This window comes from Daktulosphaira vitifoliae, unplaced genomic scaffold, assembly GCF_025091365.1.
Source record: "Daktulosphaira vitifoliae isolate Bord-2020 unplaced genomic scaffold, ASM2509136v1 Scaffold_5, whole genome shotgun sequence".
NCBI lineage: Eukaryota > Metazoa > Arthropoda > Insecta > Hemiptera > Phylloxeridae > Daktulosphaira > Daktulosphaira vitifoliae.
In genome coordinates, this window is record NW_026099576.1 from 582,515 (window position 1) to 602,424 (window position 19,910).

Below are 19,910 nucleotides of genomic sequence, written 5' to 3' on the forward strand. Positions count from 1 at the left end.
CTGACTCATTTTGAAATTTGATTTGAATCAATGCCATTGATTCAATGACATAATAGATTTTTTTTATCTGTTTTTATATTTTAAGAGTTTTCTTTCTAAATTTTAGAATCTTATCAGTTTGACTATTCTTACAATATATTGAAATAGTAGTTGCCTATACTGGTAGATTTTGATAAGAGATGTACACAAATTAAGCGGATTTTACAAATCCAATAGTTATTATATCTTGTTTAGAACGTTGTGGCCATAGTAGTGTGTTTTTGAAAACGTTATTATACGTTTTTTTTTAGATATTTTGTCGTCTATAGAGTACTTAAACTTATTACAAATTTCATGTAACATGTGATGGCATGAACATTTTTTATTATATTTTATTTTAAACTTATTTCAATTAAATTATTTTTCTTTATAATATAAATCATGGCTGACGCAGCGGCTCGTCAGCTTCAGTACGAATATAAAGCGGTAAATTATAATTTATCCAATCTTCTGTGATCTGTATGAAAAATAATTCAATCTAAATGTTTAGAATTCTAATTTAGTTTTACAAGCTGATGTACGCCTTATTGATAGACGTAATAGAGATGAAGCTACCGGAGAGGTATGTTCACTTGTTGGAAAATTGGATGGTACCAAGATGGGCGATAGATTTCAAAGAACTAAACCAGTTAAAGCTGAAGAAAGAAAGGCCAAGTAAATAATTTAAACATTTATTTATTAGATCACCTCATTTTAGTTTAAAGATTTTAATGTTTTGTTATTCATATATGAATTATTGTTAAGAACCTTAAGAAACGATAAAATAATCTCTATAATTTATTGTATAAAATGTGCATGATTAAAACAATATTTTTTGATATTATTGTGGCATAATAGTTAAACCAGAATTTTTTTAAACTTTTCTCAATAAAAATTTCTTAAAATCATCAAGTTGTAGTGAGTATAATCCATATATTAATCATCAGTTATTGTTTTTTTTATATTTTCATAGGTTTTATGAATTAATTGAACATAGTGTTCAATATAAATAACACATCTGTTTTAAATAATATTAGATTTAATCTCAATGAAGTACTATAACCTTAAAAGGAAGCCTATTTAAGACACTAAATAATAAAATACTATTATCATTTATATGTTAAAACCCCATCAAGTTGTAAAAACAATAAAATTATTTTATTTTATTTAGTTATTTTCATGTTAAAAATCTATTAACAAATATCTTCAAAACTGAACACTAGTATTAATGTATTATTTAGATTTAAATAAGATATATTTTTTTAAAAACCCTTTATTATATAGCCAGATATTTCTAATAAATATTTAATTATATATAAATATATGGACTTGGTATTACATCTTCAATCTTAAGATGAATAAGATAGTTGTGCGTATATTTATTTGAAAAATTCTTAATTTATCAAAACGTAGTCGAAAAATCAACAATATCTATTGATGTAATTAACTTTATGAAGAAAAGTAATGGAGCTTTTCCAAACTTAGTCATTGCTCCTAGGAATTTTTATGAGTCCCAATAACGTAATCTACTACAGAACGCAGAATAAATACAAGAAATAAAATTTGAGTGTTGAAAATTACGTAGTTTGTGGATTCTCCATAATACGCAACTTGTAAATTTTGTAAATTCTATAAGTAGCGTTAAAATTATTTCTCCATCATAAAATTTTCACCAGATGTTTTAATTGCCTAAAGGAAAGTACTACGTAAATTTGAAAAAAATTCGTTTAGTCACTTTTGTGTAATGAGATAATAAAGTTGGCTATTTTCAGCAAACCTTGCTTGTTCAAGACCGTAAAACGATACAAAAAAAATTATAAATCTATTCAAATATAATATGGTTTAAAATAACACTACTAAAAGTTTCTGAAAAGAAAAAAAAATTTTAATTAAAAAATTTTTTGACCTTCAAATTTTGCTATTAAAATACTGCAAAATTAAAAAAATTTAAATAAAAATTTCGATGTTCAAAAAAATTCAAAATTTATAAACTTAAGAATGAAATTGAAGTACTATTTAATATGAGTAAAACAGTGCTAGTTCCACAGTGATAGCTTATTTGCATGTGAAGTTATAGGCTCTAGAACATAGGCTGTTTTTTCATGTTTTTAATTATAAAAAATGCGCTATCTGGTAAAAAAAACAATAAAATAAAAAAAAAAAATATTTTTGTTGTCAATGGCCTTTAAGAAGTCTATGATATAAATTTCTGAACTATACTAGCACACACATTAGGTGATTTCACATGGAATGACCTATAATATTAGTAACAGAAAATCTAGGCTAGTGGAAGATAAATTAATGCATAAAGTTGATAGATACAATTGTTTTGAATAATATTATAAAATATAGTAATACTTTGCATCTATATAAATTCATATCAATTTGCGTTTTTTGTTTCCAAAATAAAATTACCCAATTTTTTATTATTATATTAGATTATGATAACTTAAGTTTGGAATTGGTAACCAGATTTAGATTGACAGAAAGATTTATAATAATAATAATAATAATAATATCTTAAAAAAAACATAAAATCTGTAATAAATAATTAAAATATGACTTTTTGGATTAACTAAACATAGGACCCCTGTGGGTGAATTGTTTCATTACTGGAAGTCCAATTGGACACAAATACTTAAAAAATCCCTGTTGTATAACTATGTATCGAAGTCAAATGCAGCATCAGTAAATATTTTTAAAATATCCAATATTTTTAGTTCTTAAATAGAATATCGAAAAATGTTTTTTAATTACTATATTTAAATTTTTTTTTATTTATTTGATTAATATTAAATTAGTTAAAACTAAGTATTAACTTAAATTTATCATCTTTTAAATATTGGATTGAAATGTTTTTGTCTAATTTTATTTTATTTGTAAATTTGAATTTTTTTGATATAGGATATTAAAATGAAGTATAGCTATAAAACATATTTCAAATATTTCCCCCTTTTACAAAAAAAACTTGTCTGATTCAACATTTTTAATAAATTAGATTCATTAAAATAAAGTGTATTTTTATTCTTATAATATTCTATGTTAAATAACTAACTAATTTTTTTTTTTTTTTTATTAGCATAAATTAATTAGGTATATTAATTTTGCATGTTCATAAAATATTGAATATTTATAATATGATAAAAGTTATTTAATTTTTATTAAATATTATGAAAGAACTTTATTTTTCATTGATATAGAATTTTATTTGTAATTAGTTTTTTGAATGATAAAATAGGAGACAAAAACGTGATGAAGCACAATATGACTTTGCTCGGATGAAAGGTACTACTCTTTTATCAGATGGAGTTGATGATATGGTTGGAATAATGTATAGACCTAAGACTCAGGAAACAAGACAAACTTATGAAGTTCTTCTAAGTTTTATTCAAGAAGCTCTTGGAGATCAGGTATTATCTTTATACTTAAGTTTAAGTTTAGAACTGCACATTTTATTAGATTAGCAAAATTTACAAATGATTATTTATTCTTTAGATGAAACTGATATAAATTAATATATAAATTATAAATACTTAGTACTGAGATTAACTTATGCAGGTAATGTAACTTACCTACCAGATATGTGGGAAGCTTTCTTGTTTTAAAGATTGATTGAATAATATGTATAAAGGTGCTATGAGTATAAATCTGCAGTGGTAAAGAAGGGATGGAAGAATTTTGTCTGGATCTATGTGTTTATAGTTAATAATGAAATTAATATTTCTGATTTAGATATATTATATTGTTTATTTGTATAAATATTTGTCATGTATATTAGGCTATTAAAGTATCATGCAGTGTTTCATTAAAAAGAAGTATTGAATTCTCAACATATTACTTCATAAATCTTATATTCTAACTAAAAACTTAGATATTGATTACTTGACTCATTAGGAACTTTAAAATATTAAAAAGACATATAAGGAAGTATTATATTTCAGAAATAACTATTTATTAATTCTTCAACATTTTTGTAAAAAATTATTAGAAAAATCATCATTAAATTTCATTTTGTCAGATGTATTACTTTTCATGGCTCTGCTGTGGTTGACTCTTCTAAATTTTATTAAAAGATTTTTATTAGACTTCTTTGAAAGAGTTTTTTGTGAGTAGATTAATTAAACTTTAGTTATTCAGGAAGATAAAATAGAACTAAAATTTATAACCTTACTTTCAAAATCTTCTTTTTCTCACCTTTATCCCAACTACTTGGTATCAACCACGCTTATCCTAAACTTCCACTTGACACATTTTTTGTGAACCAAATGAAGCTGTTTAACAAAAAATAACCATTTGATCCAAATGGTTATTTTTTATTGGATTTTATGAATTTTTTGATTTCATGTACTTTATTAAGTAGTTAATTTTATTAAAAATGTTTTTTATTTAGCCTCGAGACATACTTTGTGGAGCGGCTGATGAAGTTTTAGCAGTACTAAAAAATGACCGTTTAAAAGACAAAGAAAAAAAATTAGATACTGAAGGTTTACTCGGATCATTGGCCGATGAAAGATTTGCTCTTTTAGTAAATCTTGGGAAAAAAATTACTGATTTTGGAACTGATGAAAAAGGAGGTGTTAATACTGGTAAACTAAATATGTTCATAATATTATTTGAGTATGGTTATTAAATGTTTTTATAATTGAGATGCCGACATGAGATAGGTACTAAGTTACGAAAACCTAATTTTATAGGAGAAGGAAAAAATAGTTAATTTGAATTACAAAGATTAATGACAAGCATCTTTTTGTATTCAACACAATTTTTATTCTATAAATAAATTTGATTAATTTTTTTCATCAGATTATTAGGATATATATTCCCCATATTTTCCATGAAAAAGTTATATTTTGAACTTAATATCTTTTCAATGTCATAGCCTCAACTGTAATTAATACGCAAAAAAAATATTATATTTTAAATTAAAACACTTAATATATATAGAGTGGTCCAAGATGTTTAGATGTTTTTCTAATAACTTTTTATCTAGCAAATATTTTGTGTTACTTTTTTTTAGAATAATTTTTAGTTTTGAATTTTGTTAAAATTATAATTTTATTATTTATCTCTCCTTTTTCTTTGTTCTCGCCTTTATTTCTACTACTTTGGGTTAGCCACTCTTATCTTAAACTTCCACTGGACACAATCTCTTACTTCATCTATACACATTATACATTATATAATATCATATCACATTCAATAAGTACTTAATTTTATTATTTATTTCTAATAATAAGATTTTATTTTTAACAAATTAAATGCGTTTAAAGTTTAGGGATGAACAAAGAAATGTATTTATTTTTAAAAGACTAATATTATCATGTTGTTAATTAATAAACGCTACAGGTAAATAGAAATACAATAACACGGTTAAGATAAATATGGTGTATTTTAACCCTTTAGCAGGCGCGTGCCTATTTTTAACATTCATAGTTGCGTGGGGATCTATCAGACTTCATTTCTAAAAAAGTATAAAAAAAGTTCTTTTTTTTTAATTCAAAGGCATTATTTGTTACCTTATGATATATAAATATGGATAAAATTAAAAAATAAATAAATTACAAAATTATGTTCATTACTAATAAATTATATTATGAAAAAAAAAAACTTAATTTTCAAAATTTCATTTAAAAATTTTGGCTTGTAAAAAAATAATTTTAACTGCAAAATCTTATTTTTAAGACTGTAAACAAAAGCTTTTACTATTGCAAAATGTATTTTAATTAATTTTTCTTGTATTTCTTTGAGCTCAAACATGGCTTATATTTATTAGTTTTATGTTTATTTACATTTATATAATCATTTTTCTCAATTGAATTTTTTTATTATTAATATTACAATACATTTAATTATTATGATACAAGTATATACAATTATTCGTTTGTAGTAGCACATCGATTACCGATAATCAATGTGTCCACATTGCGACGCGATGTATTTGTTACATGTTTTGTTCTTATTTGTTCCGTATTATCGAGTAGTGGAAATTCTCAATAGATTTTATTTTTAAAACTTAATTGCACAGTCTGTGCCAGATCCACATAATTCCAATTCCACAATATTATATCGATTATAACATTGCATTTACGGTAAAACAATATTTTGAAAAAAATACAAGACCAAAAAAAAAATTATAACATTACAAGTAGCGTGGGGGTAAATATGACTTATTTCAATTTTGATGAATATTTTAAGTCATATATTTTTTTTTATCGAAGGTATTTATTTATGAAAATCGATTCAATGTTACTATAAAAACTATCTTCTAAATTTATATCTATGTACACCTTTTTTGTAATATAATACATCCATTTTTATTTATGTAGGGGTATGCTATACCCCCACTTGACTGTTTAAGGGTTATATATAAATGTGCTTTTTTCTGAAATTTCAAAATAACCATTTTTAAACCTTTTTTACAAAAAATTTTGATAGGTCAATAGAATTTAAAAACAATTATTGATTTATAAGCACTTTAATACAGAAAGTGAATATTAGGGTGGATCAAAAAAAGTTCATCTTCAAAACTTCAACAAAAACCCTTTTTTAACTTAATTATATACATTAAAATAGATATTTTGTGAAAATTTAAGATAAGGTTTGGTTGGGTTGGGTTATTTATATATATATATATATATATATGTATTAGGTATATTTCTTTATTATTTGGTCTCTTATGATCAATCATCATTTATTAATATTTTCAAGAATATCATGTATTTTAATTTATGTTTTATTCATAAAAAAAGTTCTTTAAACTAGTGAACAATTATTTTTCTACTTTTAGCTTCGATGCGAAGCTGAGATGGTGTTGGTTTTACTATGATGTGTTTTTTTTTTATTTTTTTGTGTCTGTTACCACTTTTTCTCAGGTTTCATCAAAATCGGTTCAGTGAGAGCTGAGATTGAGCTTATACAGACACAAAAAAAAAAAAAAAAAAAAAAAAAAAAAAAAAAAAAAAAAAAAAAAAAAACCAAAAAAAAAAAAAANAGTAAAATTTATACCTACTCAGCTTTGCAACGAAGCTAAATAAAAAACCCAGCACATGGGGGTCACGGCACAGTGATGATGTGGCATAGTTGGGTCAAGTATTATGATATCTGATAGTGATTAAAATCACTAAAGAAAAAACGCATCATAGTTAAATTTATACCTTCTCAACTTCGCATCGAAGCTAAAATTTGTCCTGTTACCTTTTTATCTATCAGAAAATGCCCGTTGAATTTTATAGATGCTTGATGTCTTTACCTATCATTTGGTATATTTTTTTTATAAATTTATCCCTTTACCAGCCCACAGGGGGGGATTTAAAATGACAACTTTTTAAACTTAACTTTTGAAAGTGTTCCAGAAAGTCTGACACTTTTATTAATCAAATTAATGCTAATGTAATATATTTAATTATGGAAAAAAAATTTTGAACTTTATTTTGTTTACATGGTGAAAACAAACATCAAAGTTAATAGAAAAAATACTATTTTTGTTAAACAAATTTTTTATATTTTTAACTTTATAATACTAACTTTTGATCATCAAAAGTTTTTTATGATAAATACTATTTATATAAGTCTCATTCAATATACTTTATTTTTTAATCGGACCATTTCCTTTTATAGAGGGGTGGTTCAAAACTTATAAATGTGTATAGAAAGTAGAACTTTTTCAACTTATTTTTAAATAAAATATATTTCAGTAAAATAGTTAATTAATAAGAAGTTTGATAAAATATTTTTGCCATCTAAATAATTTATATTTTTGTGTCAAATATATGGATGAAGCTCTAAAAAATTATAGTTTATTTGAATTCTGGAAAATAAGTTAAGTGATTCCGAAGGTACAAAATCATAAATCTTTTTGTTTTATATTAATTTCATGTCTTTTGGAAGTGCAATAAATGTTAGTCATTTCACAATGGACTGATCAAATATTATTTTTATGTAAATGAGTATGTAATGGTCAATGGATTACCTTATTTGTTAAAGTTAATTTAATTTTAATTTAGTGTTGAATATATTTTATTTTGTATTTTCTAATAGAAGACAATATTGATGAAACATATGGAATAAATGTTCAATTTGAAGAAAGTGAAGAAGAGGACGATGAAGATGTGTATGGAGAAATAAGAGAAGGGGATGATCATGAAGATGAAGGCGAAGAGTCAAAATTGGATGCTACAATTCATGCAGAAAATGTAAATTAAAATAAATTTCGTACTTCAATGTTTTTTAAAAATTATTTGTATTGTAGTTGGATAAACGTACAGTTAAGAAACCTGTTGAACAAATTAAAAAAGAGAAAAGTTTACATGCTTTGGATATAGATGCTTACTGGCTGCAAAGAAGTTTGTCTAAATACTACAGTGATGCTATGGCCTCTCAAGCTAAAGCAGCTGAAGTTTTAGCTGTTCTTAAGAATGCTGGTGATGACCGTGATTGTGAAAATCAATTAGTTCTTTTACTAGGTTATGAATGTTTTGATTTTATCAAAATATTGAAAAAAAATCGGTTAATGAGTAAGAAATAATACTTTTTCCTTCAAATTTTTCCTATAAAATACATTTATATACAAATTTAATTTTTATAGTTTTATTTTGTACTCTTTTGGCGTCCTCTCAAAGTGAATCTGAAAGACAATCATTACGTAAAAAAATGGAATCTGATCCATTCCTTTCACGTATATTACGTCAAATGGATACTAAAGAGGTCGATGATGTTAAGGATAGTAATGTTGGCATAGACAATAAAAAAAGAAAGATTGTTAATGAGGAAGATGATAATGTAAATATTAGTGATTGCAGAAAACAAGTAGCAGGAAATAGAAAAGTTCTAGATTTAGATGATTTAGTATTTTCACAAGGATCTCATTTTATGTCTAATAAAAGATGTCAACTTCCAGATGGATCATTTAGAAAACAGCGTAAAGGTAATCTAATAAGTCAATTTATTGAACTTAGTTAAGAAATTATAATTTCTTAATATTATATTTAGATTGTGGCCTTTAACCCAAAATTTTTGTTTAAGTATAGATTTTAAATGTATGAGTATTCTAGCTTTATCCTGATAGTTTTATATATTTATTGTTATTTAATAGAAGAAGCATTTTAAACAAGGATATTACTTTTTTAAATACTAAAAAGCCAAACAAATACTTTAAATGTCACATTTATTTTGTAAGTAATCAAGTAGGTTGGGATAGACCAATCATCTGTAATATAAAAACTACATAATAACATTATTTATTCTTATTTTCTTATTCTTTGTCTTATATTTTATGAAATAGAAAATACAACTATATAAAGTTATTATGTAGTTTTTATATTACAAATGATTGGTCCAACTTTAATCTACTCAATTACTTACAAAATAATTTGTGACATTGAAAATATATGTTTGGCTTTTTAGTATTTTCTTTTGTATCCTATAAGGGTGTCAACTATAATTTTTTAATAGCTACATACAAATATAACTAGTTTATAAAATAGACAATTTAAAAAATTAATTTAACTAATTTACAAAATATTTGATCCAAATTTTGAATTAGTATTTCAGAAGTTATTACCATTTTAATTAAAACACATCTGAATAATAAATTGTTAGTGAGGTACAAGTTATGATTTTTTTTTAATTTATTGTAATTTTTATATCTAAGTAAAGAGGCTGAGAAATGTCTAATATATATATATGTTTGAAAGATATTTACAATTATTTAAAATTCCATTTAGAGATGATTAAATAAAGAAAATATAAAATTAAAAGTTCTTAAATAAAAATGCCCAATTTTTCTGTAATATTAAATTTTCAGAAATTTTATAATCCTAAAAATAATTAGTAGTGTTCTTGGTTTCACTTTCAATTAAAAATAATCAATATTAATAATATACTGATAGTGTTAATATTGAATGTTAAAACTATTTAATTTTAAATATGAATAGATTATTTTATTACTAATAGTGCAATCTTCAAGTAGTCATCAAATATATTTTTTATGAACAATTAAAATTCAAGTGTTTAGTGATTTTTCTACAATACATAAAAAATGTTTTACAATTAATATTTTAGGATATGAAGAAGTACATGTTCCAGCATTGAAGCCAAAACCCTTTAATGATAATGAAATTTTAGTAGCAATAGAAAAGCTACCTAAATATGTTCAACCTGCTTTTGAAGATTTTAAAACCCTCAATAGAATTCAATCGAGGTTGTATAATAGTACACTAGATTCTGATGAAAATTTATTGATTTGTGCTCCTACAGTAATTATTAAAAAATTACACCATAACATTAATTTCAAATTTCATATTTATTAATAATTAAATATTAGGGTGCTGGAAAAACAAATGTTGCATTATTGTGTATGCTTAGAGAAATTGGAAAACATATAAATAGTGATGGGACTATAAATGCAGACGAGTTTAAAATAATTTATATTGCTCCAATGAGATCTCTTGTACAAGAAATGGTTGGAAGTTTTGGAAAGGTATGTGTATATAAAAAAACAATTGGATTTATTTAAGTTTAATTTATTAAATATTAAGCAACTATAAAAAATGAGCAAGTAATAAATAAATTATTAATTATTTTAATCTTAATTTCAAAATTTTATTTTTTCACTTTAAATAAGAATCTTTCTTAATGTACAGTAATTTGATTAGAAAATTGTAAATTCAATAGAATTTTTTTATTTTATTATTTTTTAATTTGGTAAGTAAAGTATTGCTATTGTTTTATGTTTATATTATGCAATAGAGAATTTAATAATAAAATTTGTTCTTTAAGTCTAGTAGCTTTCTTTTAAAAAGTCTTATATTATCAATTGAGCTTTAAATTTATAACTATATTTTAATTTTTAATTAATTATGTTTTTTAAAAGTACTTCTAATATATTTGTTGGTCAACATTTTTCTTTCTCTTTTAGAAGGTATCTTTTTAATAAAACTTGAAATTATTTCTTATGAGTTTATTACTTATTTTAAAAAGATTTAGAATTGAATATATTTATGCATTTCTGTTAATATAATATATTAATGTTAATATTATACTTTATGTTAATAGAGACTGAGTAGCTACAACTTAACTGTTTCTGAATTGACTGGAGATCATCAATTAACTCGTGAGCAAATACAGGCAACACAAATTATTGTATGTACTCCAGAAAAATGGGATATTATAACAAGAAAAGGAGGAGAAAAAACATTTGTATCACTAGTTAGACTTATTATTATTGTAAGATATTTTTGTATAATACTATAAATATCTAATATAATATATTAAAATATTATCATTATAACATATTGCTATAAGCAAATAGGGGGTGATATCAGTTCAAAAATAATTTCTTGGGTACTCCTTGAATATGAATGTTACATATTATCTGCATAGCTTAATAAATGACTTTTTGACAATCTTTGTTTTTCCTTGTCCTTTTATAATTTGAAGTAAATCTGCCATAAGTATTTGTAATTACATTTGTACTGCCTTCTAAGCCAAAAAGAAGCATGTGCCAAAAATTAAAAAATAATTTTTAAATCAAAATATTCATAATTTTTATGTACATTTTTATACTTTGTTGCAAAAATATTGTAAATACTATAGATTCTATGATAAACACAATTTTAATACACATATTTTTATATATATTGATACTAAACAAAATATCAATATCAGTCATATACTAAGCATTACAACAATAACTTACATCATATTGCAATTTTGCTTAGTATTAGACAATATTTGGTATTATTTATTATTTAATGATCAACAAATATAACAAGATAATCCAGAGGAAGTTGTTTTTTTCAAATCTACTATTTTGACAGACTTGCTGCCTTTTGTCTTAGAAAGGTAGAAATGTGATATGTTTTACTATTCAATCTAAATCATTGGTTGAAAGTGATGAGATTGAATGGTTATCCAAATTGTATGTCCGACTAATAAATGAAGTTATCATTTTAGTTACCAAAAAATTTTCTGTATTTACCCAATTTGTTTATTATTTTTTTTTCCACATTTATTTAATTACATATTGTTTACATATCTATTATTTACCTTTGTCTTTATATGTTTTTTTGTTTATTTATTTATTTATTATTATTATTTTATTTTTTATGTCATATGCTAATATTATAATATTTATATTGGTTGAAATAGTATTTTAATAGAAATATAATTAATTAAATCATTATTTAGGATGAAATTCATTTGTTACATGATGAACGTGGACCTGTACTTGAAGCTTTAGTTGCTAGAACAATTAGAAATATTGAAACGATTCAAGAAGATGTAAGGTTGGTTGGTTTAAGTGCAACATTACCTAATTATCAGGATGTAGCTACTCTTCTTAGAGTTAAGTCTGATACTGTAAGTAAAAAAACTTATTATTTCATAAATTTTGTAATTTTTAAAAATGTTTTTACTTTAAGTTCACTCTCAAAAGTTATACTATCTAACTGTTTTGTAAAAAAATATATACTTAAAATTTTTCTTTCAAATTCATAAGTTTCCAAAAAAAATTACATACTAATCGCTAATTACATTAGGCCAGTCAATGAAGGAAAAATGACAGAAAAAATTTCTGTTTCTGGTTGGGTTAAAACCCAACCAAAATTTTTTTTTTTTTTAAGTTGAATTAAGATATGTATAATGACATACTAAAAGTCCTAATCGATTGGACTTGAGCTTTTTTTTTACAGCCTCGCAAAAGTTCAAAAATATAAGCTTTTTTAATTTTCTCAAAAAATATTTAACTTACAAAAAAAAGTTTTGTATAAAAGTTGTTTAAAAGACAATTTTAAACGAAAAAGGTGTCTTATATTTTTTTATTTAAACAAATATTTTTCGAGTTACATTACATTTAATATAAGTACTAAAATTTATTTTCAATGTTTTTCCATTTTACGATCACTTTTTATCATATTATTCTTATAACAGACACAATGATAAGAGTACTAAAATTTTCAATTTTTTTTATATTTGTTATTCATTGTCCTTCTCCAAATTTTGATCGAATAAATCTTCAACAAAAGTACAATCTTCTTCATCTTCAATCTCTATTTCTACTGAATTTGTACACCTTTGACCTTTGCAATGTCCACATATAATAGAACATATAAGTCCAGTTTTTCGGCAGCCACAATTTTTACCACAACCTTAGGCACAATTGCATGATATGCTTTTAAGTATTTGGTCGGGTGCTGGAGCTTTCAATGTTGTAACTAGAGACAAAATATTATTTTGAAAAACCCACCCCCACTCTTCAGGATTTTTTTTTGCGACCCAACCATAACTGCACTTGTAAATAAACTCGGTAAGAATGTTGTCTTGCAGTATCTTTTGTCGGAGGGAGTGAAGCAAGATTAGTTTTATTTTTCGTTGCAAATTTTGTGAATAAATTAAAACGATGTTTATTCAAAGATTTTTCATTTTCAGGTGCTCCATATAAATATAAGAAGCACTGAATACCATTTTGAGCAATTTCATCATGAGATGAATTAGGTCTATTAAAAATTGAAATAATTGAATTTATGTCCTCTCGTTTTTCTAAAATTTGAACACATTTTTTTTTCTTTTTGAAATAAGGCTAACGTTGTATCACATCCACTTATTGCATGATAAAATAGTATTTTATTGATCAATAAAGGATTATTTTTTTGTATAAATTCAGTACTAAACATTTTTTTTTCTTCATTACCGGAGCTTGCTTTTAAAAAAAATATATTATTTTCACTAGGAGTTAAAGCAATGAGAAGTACTAATAAATCAATATCTTCACCAACCACGATAACTTTAGGATGATAACTAGACACATTAATTGCAGTGTTANAACTTTTGGATGATAACTAGACACATTAATTGCAGTGTTAACAATTAATGTGTCAGAATCATCATTTGCTATTTTAACAACAAATTCATTGCATACTAATTTAGTTTTAAGCATTTCAATAAATCTAATTTTATTATTATCATTTGATAAAAAGTTGTCCTTTAAAACAGGAACAACCATATGGCTTTCAAAAAATACATCAGCACATTTTTTATTTAACCTTCGACGTTGTTGCTTTGAACTTTTTATACTTTTTACATTATTCTGATAACTGTCAAACACAACAATTACATCAGTACCAAAGTGTTTTTTTAAATAAGTAACATAAGATTCACAAATTAATTCAAATGTTTGATACATTTGCCAAATAACTTTATGGAGGAGAAATTCTCCATCAATTACATACTTTGCACTAGTAATATATAAACTTTCTAAAGGTATGTGCTGTAAAATATCATATAAGGCAGATTTTTTTGTTTTTCTAAGACCGTTTTCATCAAATAATGCCAAAGGGAAAGGTGCGAGTTCAAATTGAAGATATGACAAAAGTTCTTCATCACTTTTTTTTAAAATAGCGATTCGTTGAAATAGTAGTAATGGGTTTACTTTAATTATTTCATTATTAATTTTAATACTAGAAGTTATTGAAGCTAGAGTTATAAATTTATTTGACCTTTTAAGTTTTATATCATGGAAGTTATTACCCACCATTGAATTTACTAAAACAAGACCAATTTCATATGCTTTATGACAATTTACTTTATCATTACCAGAAATTCCGGTGGCAATTAACATAATATAATTGTTGTTTGGGAATGGATAATTTAATGAAAACCATTTGACAATTTTTTCAACATCACTATCATCACGAGATATCCTAGACTCACGTAGTTCGATGTGCTGTTCGCTTGTACTGGAAGAAAGATTTACAAAATTTTCAATGTTAGCACATATATTTTTTAAAACAGGCATACTCAAAATCCATGTATTTATTACGCTGTTCGTCATCCTCTACCATGTGTTAGACTACCAACTGTTTTCATTATCCGCATAAGAGTTTGTTCAATCGTCATATCTGTCCATATACCAGACCAAGTTTTATCTACGCGACGAATAGTAAAGTAACTTTTATTTACAAACTTTGAATATTCTGCAGTATTCATTTTATTCTCTAATGTAAGCATATCTTGTAAATACATATAAGTAGCCTTAGCGTATGGAATGTGACCGCATGCTTGAAAATAAGGAAGCATGTCTCTACAACAAGTTAAATGTAGACACCAGTCGCCTAATCTTTTGGCTTGAATAAACTTTTTCATTAATGTAACCATTTCAAAATATTGTATCCATAACGCAGCTGTTGGACTAAGATTTTTAATTAAACTAACTTCGGTTATAAATTTATTAGTTATAGAAATAAAAGTTATGTCTTCATTTATTTTTTCCATACTTGTGGGATCCACAAAGTAATTATTAAAGTACTCTTGAACTTTAACTCGCTCATCTTCAGTTAGATCAATTCTTTCAAAAATAAGTTTTGACAAAGCTAAATGCGTTAATGAATGCGCTCGGATAGATCTCGAATAGGCATGACCAGATAGTAGTTTTTCTACAGAATTTGGTGCATATATAGTATTTAACATTTCCTGAAGTCCACTATTTGACATTAGATACCCAATGCAGCCCATAAAAGACATCAGTAAATGAAAGCCCCCGAGTCGAACAATGACGTTTGAAAGTTCTTTACGATAAGTATGAACTATATCTTTTGCTTTAATATACAATGGTAAATCAAAAGTAACAAATGTAGTTTTTTGATTGATTTCATTTGATTTTTTTACTGCAAAATGGAGTACTGTTGAAATTGCATCATAACTATGAGCTGGTAAATTTACAAATGGTAAAAAAGTTATTTGTGAAAGTGAATAGTCTATAGGCAAAATTTGACTCACATTTTCCATATAGCCATTCCAACCACTCAAATTTTTAATTTTTATATATTTTCCACAGGCCCATAAAACATCAATAGGTTGTAGGTATTTTGTAGTTTTTAAAAATGTAACCAATTGGTTGAGATCTTGAATTTCAACATTTTTTAATCCACTTTCAACTTGTTTTTCATAATAAAAAATGGGTNCGAATTTTAACATTTTTTAATCCACTTTCAAGTTGTTTTTCATAATAAAAAATGGGTACTTGACCATACTTGCTTATTTCATTTGAAGATGGAAGTTTTTTAACTAGGAGTATAGGTTCATTAGGAATAACTGATGTTGCTGGTGTAGAACAGCATATACCACCCATTATATGAATAGTATTTAAACCATCGATAGTACATGAGTTAAAATCAGCATTGTCAAATACGAATTGGCTGAAAGAGTTTTCAAAAATATTAGTTTGTGGATAAACTAAACAAGACGATTCAAATTTAATAATATCGTGGTAAGTTGAGCAAAGTCCTAGACTAGATAAAATATTTATTAAATTTTTGGATTCAAATTTTCTATGGAGGTATATACCAACACCCATTTGAATAGTAGATTGAAATGATCGAGGTCTTGTCGCTGACATTATAGCATGAGCAATGGCAGTANCCTGACATTATAGAATGAGCAATGGCAGTACATTTTTTTGATATTTGTGTTTTATCACCTTTCTTATTACTCAGTATTACTTTATTTAAAAATATATTCAATGTTTTTGGAATGACACAATCAACATTTTCTAAAAATTCATTTGGTGCTGGGTAAGAACTTGTGTCATATATTTGTGAGCGAATGTCTTCTAAAATAATTACTGCCGCGGCCTCTACAATTCTTTGTCTCTCTTCCTCTTTATTAAACTTTCGATTTTCATACCAATTTTTTGTCAATATATTTTGATATGTACCTCGAAAACATATAGTTGTGGTTTNTCAATTTTTTATCAATATATTTTGACATGTACCTCGAAAACATATAGTTGTGGTTTTTTTATTTGCGGAACTCAAGATAATATTTTTACCATATTTTTCAAGTAATTTTGCACGAATAGTTTTTACGTCGGGCACATAATCATCATCAATGTAAGGCAATATATCATTTTCAATCGAAAATTGACATTCCTCGCTATTTTCTAATATGGAATATATTTTTTCCATTACTATTTTAATGTCCTCATTTTGCGGTCTACCTCTTTTTAAATTGACTCTAGATGATAATTTGAAAAAATTAACAAAACAATGTTTGTGATATCTACCATCAGCTGCTACGAGATCAATTACATTAGCTAAACGCTTTTCAACCTCTTTGCCCCATAAATCATTTCGTTGTTTAGCTTGAGTAATAATAGAATGGCCTACGTTTAAACTAGTTACAGTACACACAATTTCTCTACACTCTACAGGCTTCTTTTTTTGAATATCCGAGAAATTGTCTGGTATAATTTCAAAGCAAAATAAACACTTACTTTTAAGTTGAAGAGACTGAGATGATCGTACTTTATTTTTGGTAGGTGTAGGTGGTAATGTCGTATCAGTAAAAGTAGAAGCACTTGCTTGTTTCAAGTCACTTATAATAGAACATTTACATGTATATAATTTTCTACTTTCTATATGTGCCATTAACGTGCCACTAATGTTTTTAAATTTATTGTCTCCACGCATTTCACTAGCTTTTAAAAGACTCAATAAACCTTTTTGCATACTTCGACAAAGTCACCTCGAGTTTTTTCACAAATACAGCAAGTGATATAAGACATATTTTAAAATTATAAAAATTATAAAAAGTTTTTAACCCAAAACTACTTTAACACAAAATATTTGCTCGTGTTACTATCTCACAGCTGTAAGACGAAAAATTATTATTATACAAGTATATTATCGATAAACCTAACGTCTTTTATTAAGATAAAATTCAGTCTGTAATTAGCGTCAAATCAATTATCTACACTATCGGTTATATCTTAATATAAACTACACTATAATGATACTATAAATAAATAAACTCATACATACACATATAACCATTTGTACCATTGTGTCTGATGTAAGAATAATATGATATAAATTAATCGTAAAATGGAAAAAAATTGAAAATAAATTTTAGTACTCATATTAAATGTAATGTAACTCGAAAAATATTTGTCTAAATGAAAAAATATAAGATACCTTTTTTGTTTAAAATTGTCTATTAAACAACTTTTATACGAAACTTTTTTTTGTAAGTTAAATATTTTTTGAGAAAATTAAAAAAGCTCATATTTTTGAACTTTTGAGAGGCTGTAAAAAAAAAGCTCAAGTTCAATCGATGAGGACTTTTAGTATGTCATTATACATATCTTAATTCAACTTTAAAAAAAAAAAAATTTTGGTTGGGAATTTTTTCCGCCCTTCGTCAAAATTACTCCTTTGTTGACTGGCCTACATATCAATTTTTTTAAAAACGTTTTTTTATTGTAATAAATGAAAGAATTTGATTATACTATGATTTTTTTTAGATATAAGAGATTTTCACTTATTCCATAACTTATTACTGTACTTATAAATGTGTTGGGGAAGAGTTAAAATTATACTAAAGAAGAAGTTTCATACTTTTTATTTAGTTTTTTTTTTTTCAAATTATTAATATTGGATAAATGTGAAAATGAATCCCAAATTACAAAATAATTTCAATCAAACAAACTTCCTTTTATATATTTTATATTAAAATTAACCAATTTTAATTTTTCATTAGGGTCTTTTTTACTTTGACAACTCTTTTAGACCAGTTCCATTGGAACAACAATATATTGGTATAACTGAGAAAAAAGCTGTCAAACGATTTCAAGTAATGAATGAAATTGTTTATGAAAAAATAATGGAACATGCAGGGCGCAATCAAATTTTAGTTTTTGTGCACTCAAGAAAGGAAACAGGTTATTTGGCTGGTTAAATTAATGTAGTATTCAGTGGTAATTTATTTTATTTTAGGCAAGACTGCTAGAGCTATAAGAGATATGTGTTTAGAAAAAGATACACTTGGCAATTTTCTACGCGAAGGTTCTGCTTCAATGGAAGTATTACGTACAGAAGCTGAACAAGTTAAAGTAAATATTTGGTTTAATTAAACAGTTTTACTTTGATTTTATTTAATTTTTAAACTTCAGAATAGTGAATTGAGGGACTTATTGCCTTATGGATTTGCCATTCATCATGCAGGAATGACTCGAGTTGACAGAACACTAGTTGAAGACCTTTTTGCTGATCGTCACATTCAAGTTCTTATTTCTACTGCAACATTAGCTTGGGGTGTAAATTTACCAGCACACACTGTCATTATAAAAGGAACTCAAGTTTATAGTCCTGAAAAAGGACGTTGGGTTGAACTTGGTGCATTAGATGTTCTACAAGTAATTTTCATACAGAATTTTAAATTTCACCTTACATTACTGAATAAATATGGAAGAAATAGTTATGTTGTTTAAAATTGGCTACTTCCTTTCTTTAAATATTTAAAAAAATTAATGCATATTTCCATAATTTAAATTATTCAGTCGTTAAAATAAAAAAGATTTTAGATTTAATTCTTTTAAATTTACTAAAGTATTAAAAATTTTCTAAGCATTTTCCATATTTCTTCACTAAAATTGTTTTAAAAATATTGGATACACTTATAAAAAAAACCCAGCACCAGGGGGGTCGCGGCACAGTGGTGACGTGGCATAGTTGGATCAAGTATAATGATATCTGATAGTGATTAAAATCACTAAAGAAAAAACGCTTCGATGCATATCTTTAGATAGTGTTTAATTTTAAAAAAATTGGTGGATTATTCCAAAAGCTACATGGTCTGTTAGTTCCTTATTAATATCCTGATTAAGATAAAGTATGCCGAATAAAAAAGGGATTATTAAAATATATTATTTCTCATAAAAAAATTATGTTGATCCATACACTTTTCAATATGTTATAGTATTATAAAGTTAAAAATGAAAAAAATAAAATTGAGAATTTTCACACAAAAATAGCATTCCGTAGCCATTTTCACCATGAAGACAAAATAAAGCCGGAATTTTTTTTTCCATAATAAAGTACATTTTTCTTCTTTTACTGGCA

General features: G+C 25.1%; 1 protein-coding gene across 1 annotated transcript in view; it reads left to right on the forward strand.

The window, feature by feature from the left end:
- The first annotated feature begins 223 nt into the window (after positions 1-223).
- Positions 224-19,910, forward strand: part of LOC126908079 (putative U5 small nuclear ribonucleoprotein 200 kDa helicase) — a 41,948-nt gene continuing 22,261 nt past the window's right edge. The window contains exons 1-14 of the mRNA XM_050689930.1: positions 224-465; positions 530-693; positions 3,257-3,428; positions 4,409-4,604; positions 8,056-8,210; positions 8,267-8,531; positions 8,603-8,941; positions 10,078-10,271; positions 10,340-10,495; positions 11,071-11,241; positions 12,205-12,375; positions 18,550-18,730; positions 18,786-18,901; positions 18,962-19,204. Of these exons, the coding sequence (XP_050545887.1) occupies positions 421-465; positions 530-693; positions 3,257-3,428; positions 4,409-4,604; positions 8,056-8,210; positions 8,267-8,531; positions 8,603-8,941; positions 10,078-10,271; positions 10,340-10,495; positions 11,071-11,241; positions 12,205-12,375; positions 18,550-18,730; positions 18,786-18,901; positions 18,962-19,204 (2,568 nt within the window). The 5' untranslated portion in view covers positions 224-420. The remainder of the gene's footprint in view (positions 466-529; positions 694-3,256; positions 3,429-4,408; positions 4,605-8,055; positions 8,211-8,266; positions 8,532-8,602; positions 8,942-10,077; positions 10,272-10,339; positions 10,496-11,070; positions 11,242-12,204; positions 12,376-18,549; positions 18,731-18,785; positions 18,902-18,961; positions 19,205-19,910) is intronic.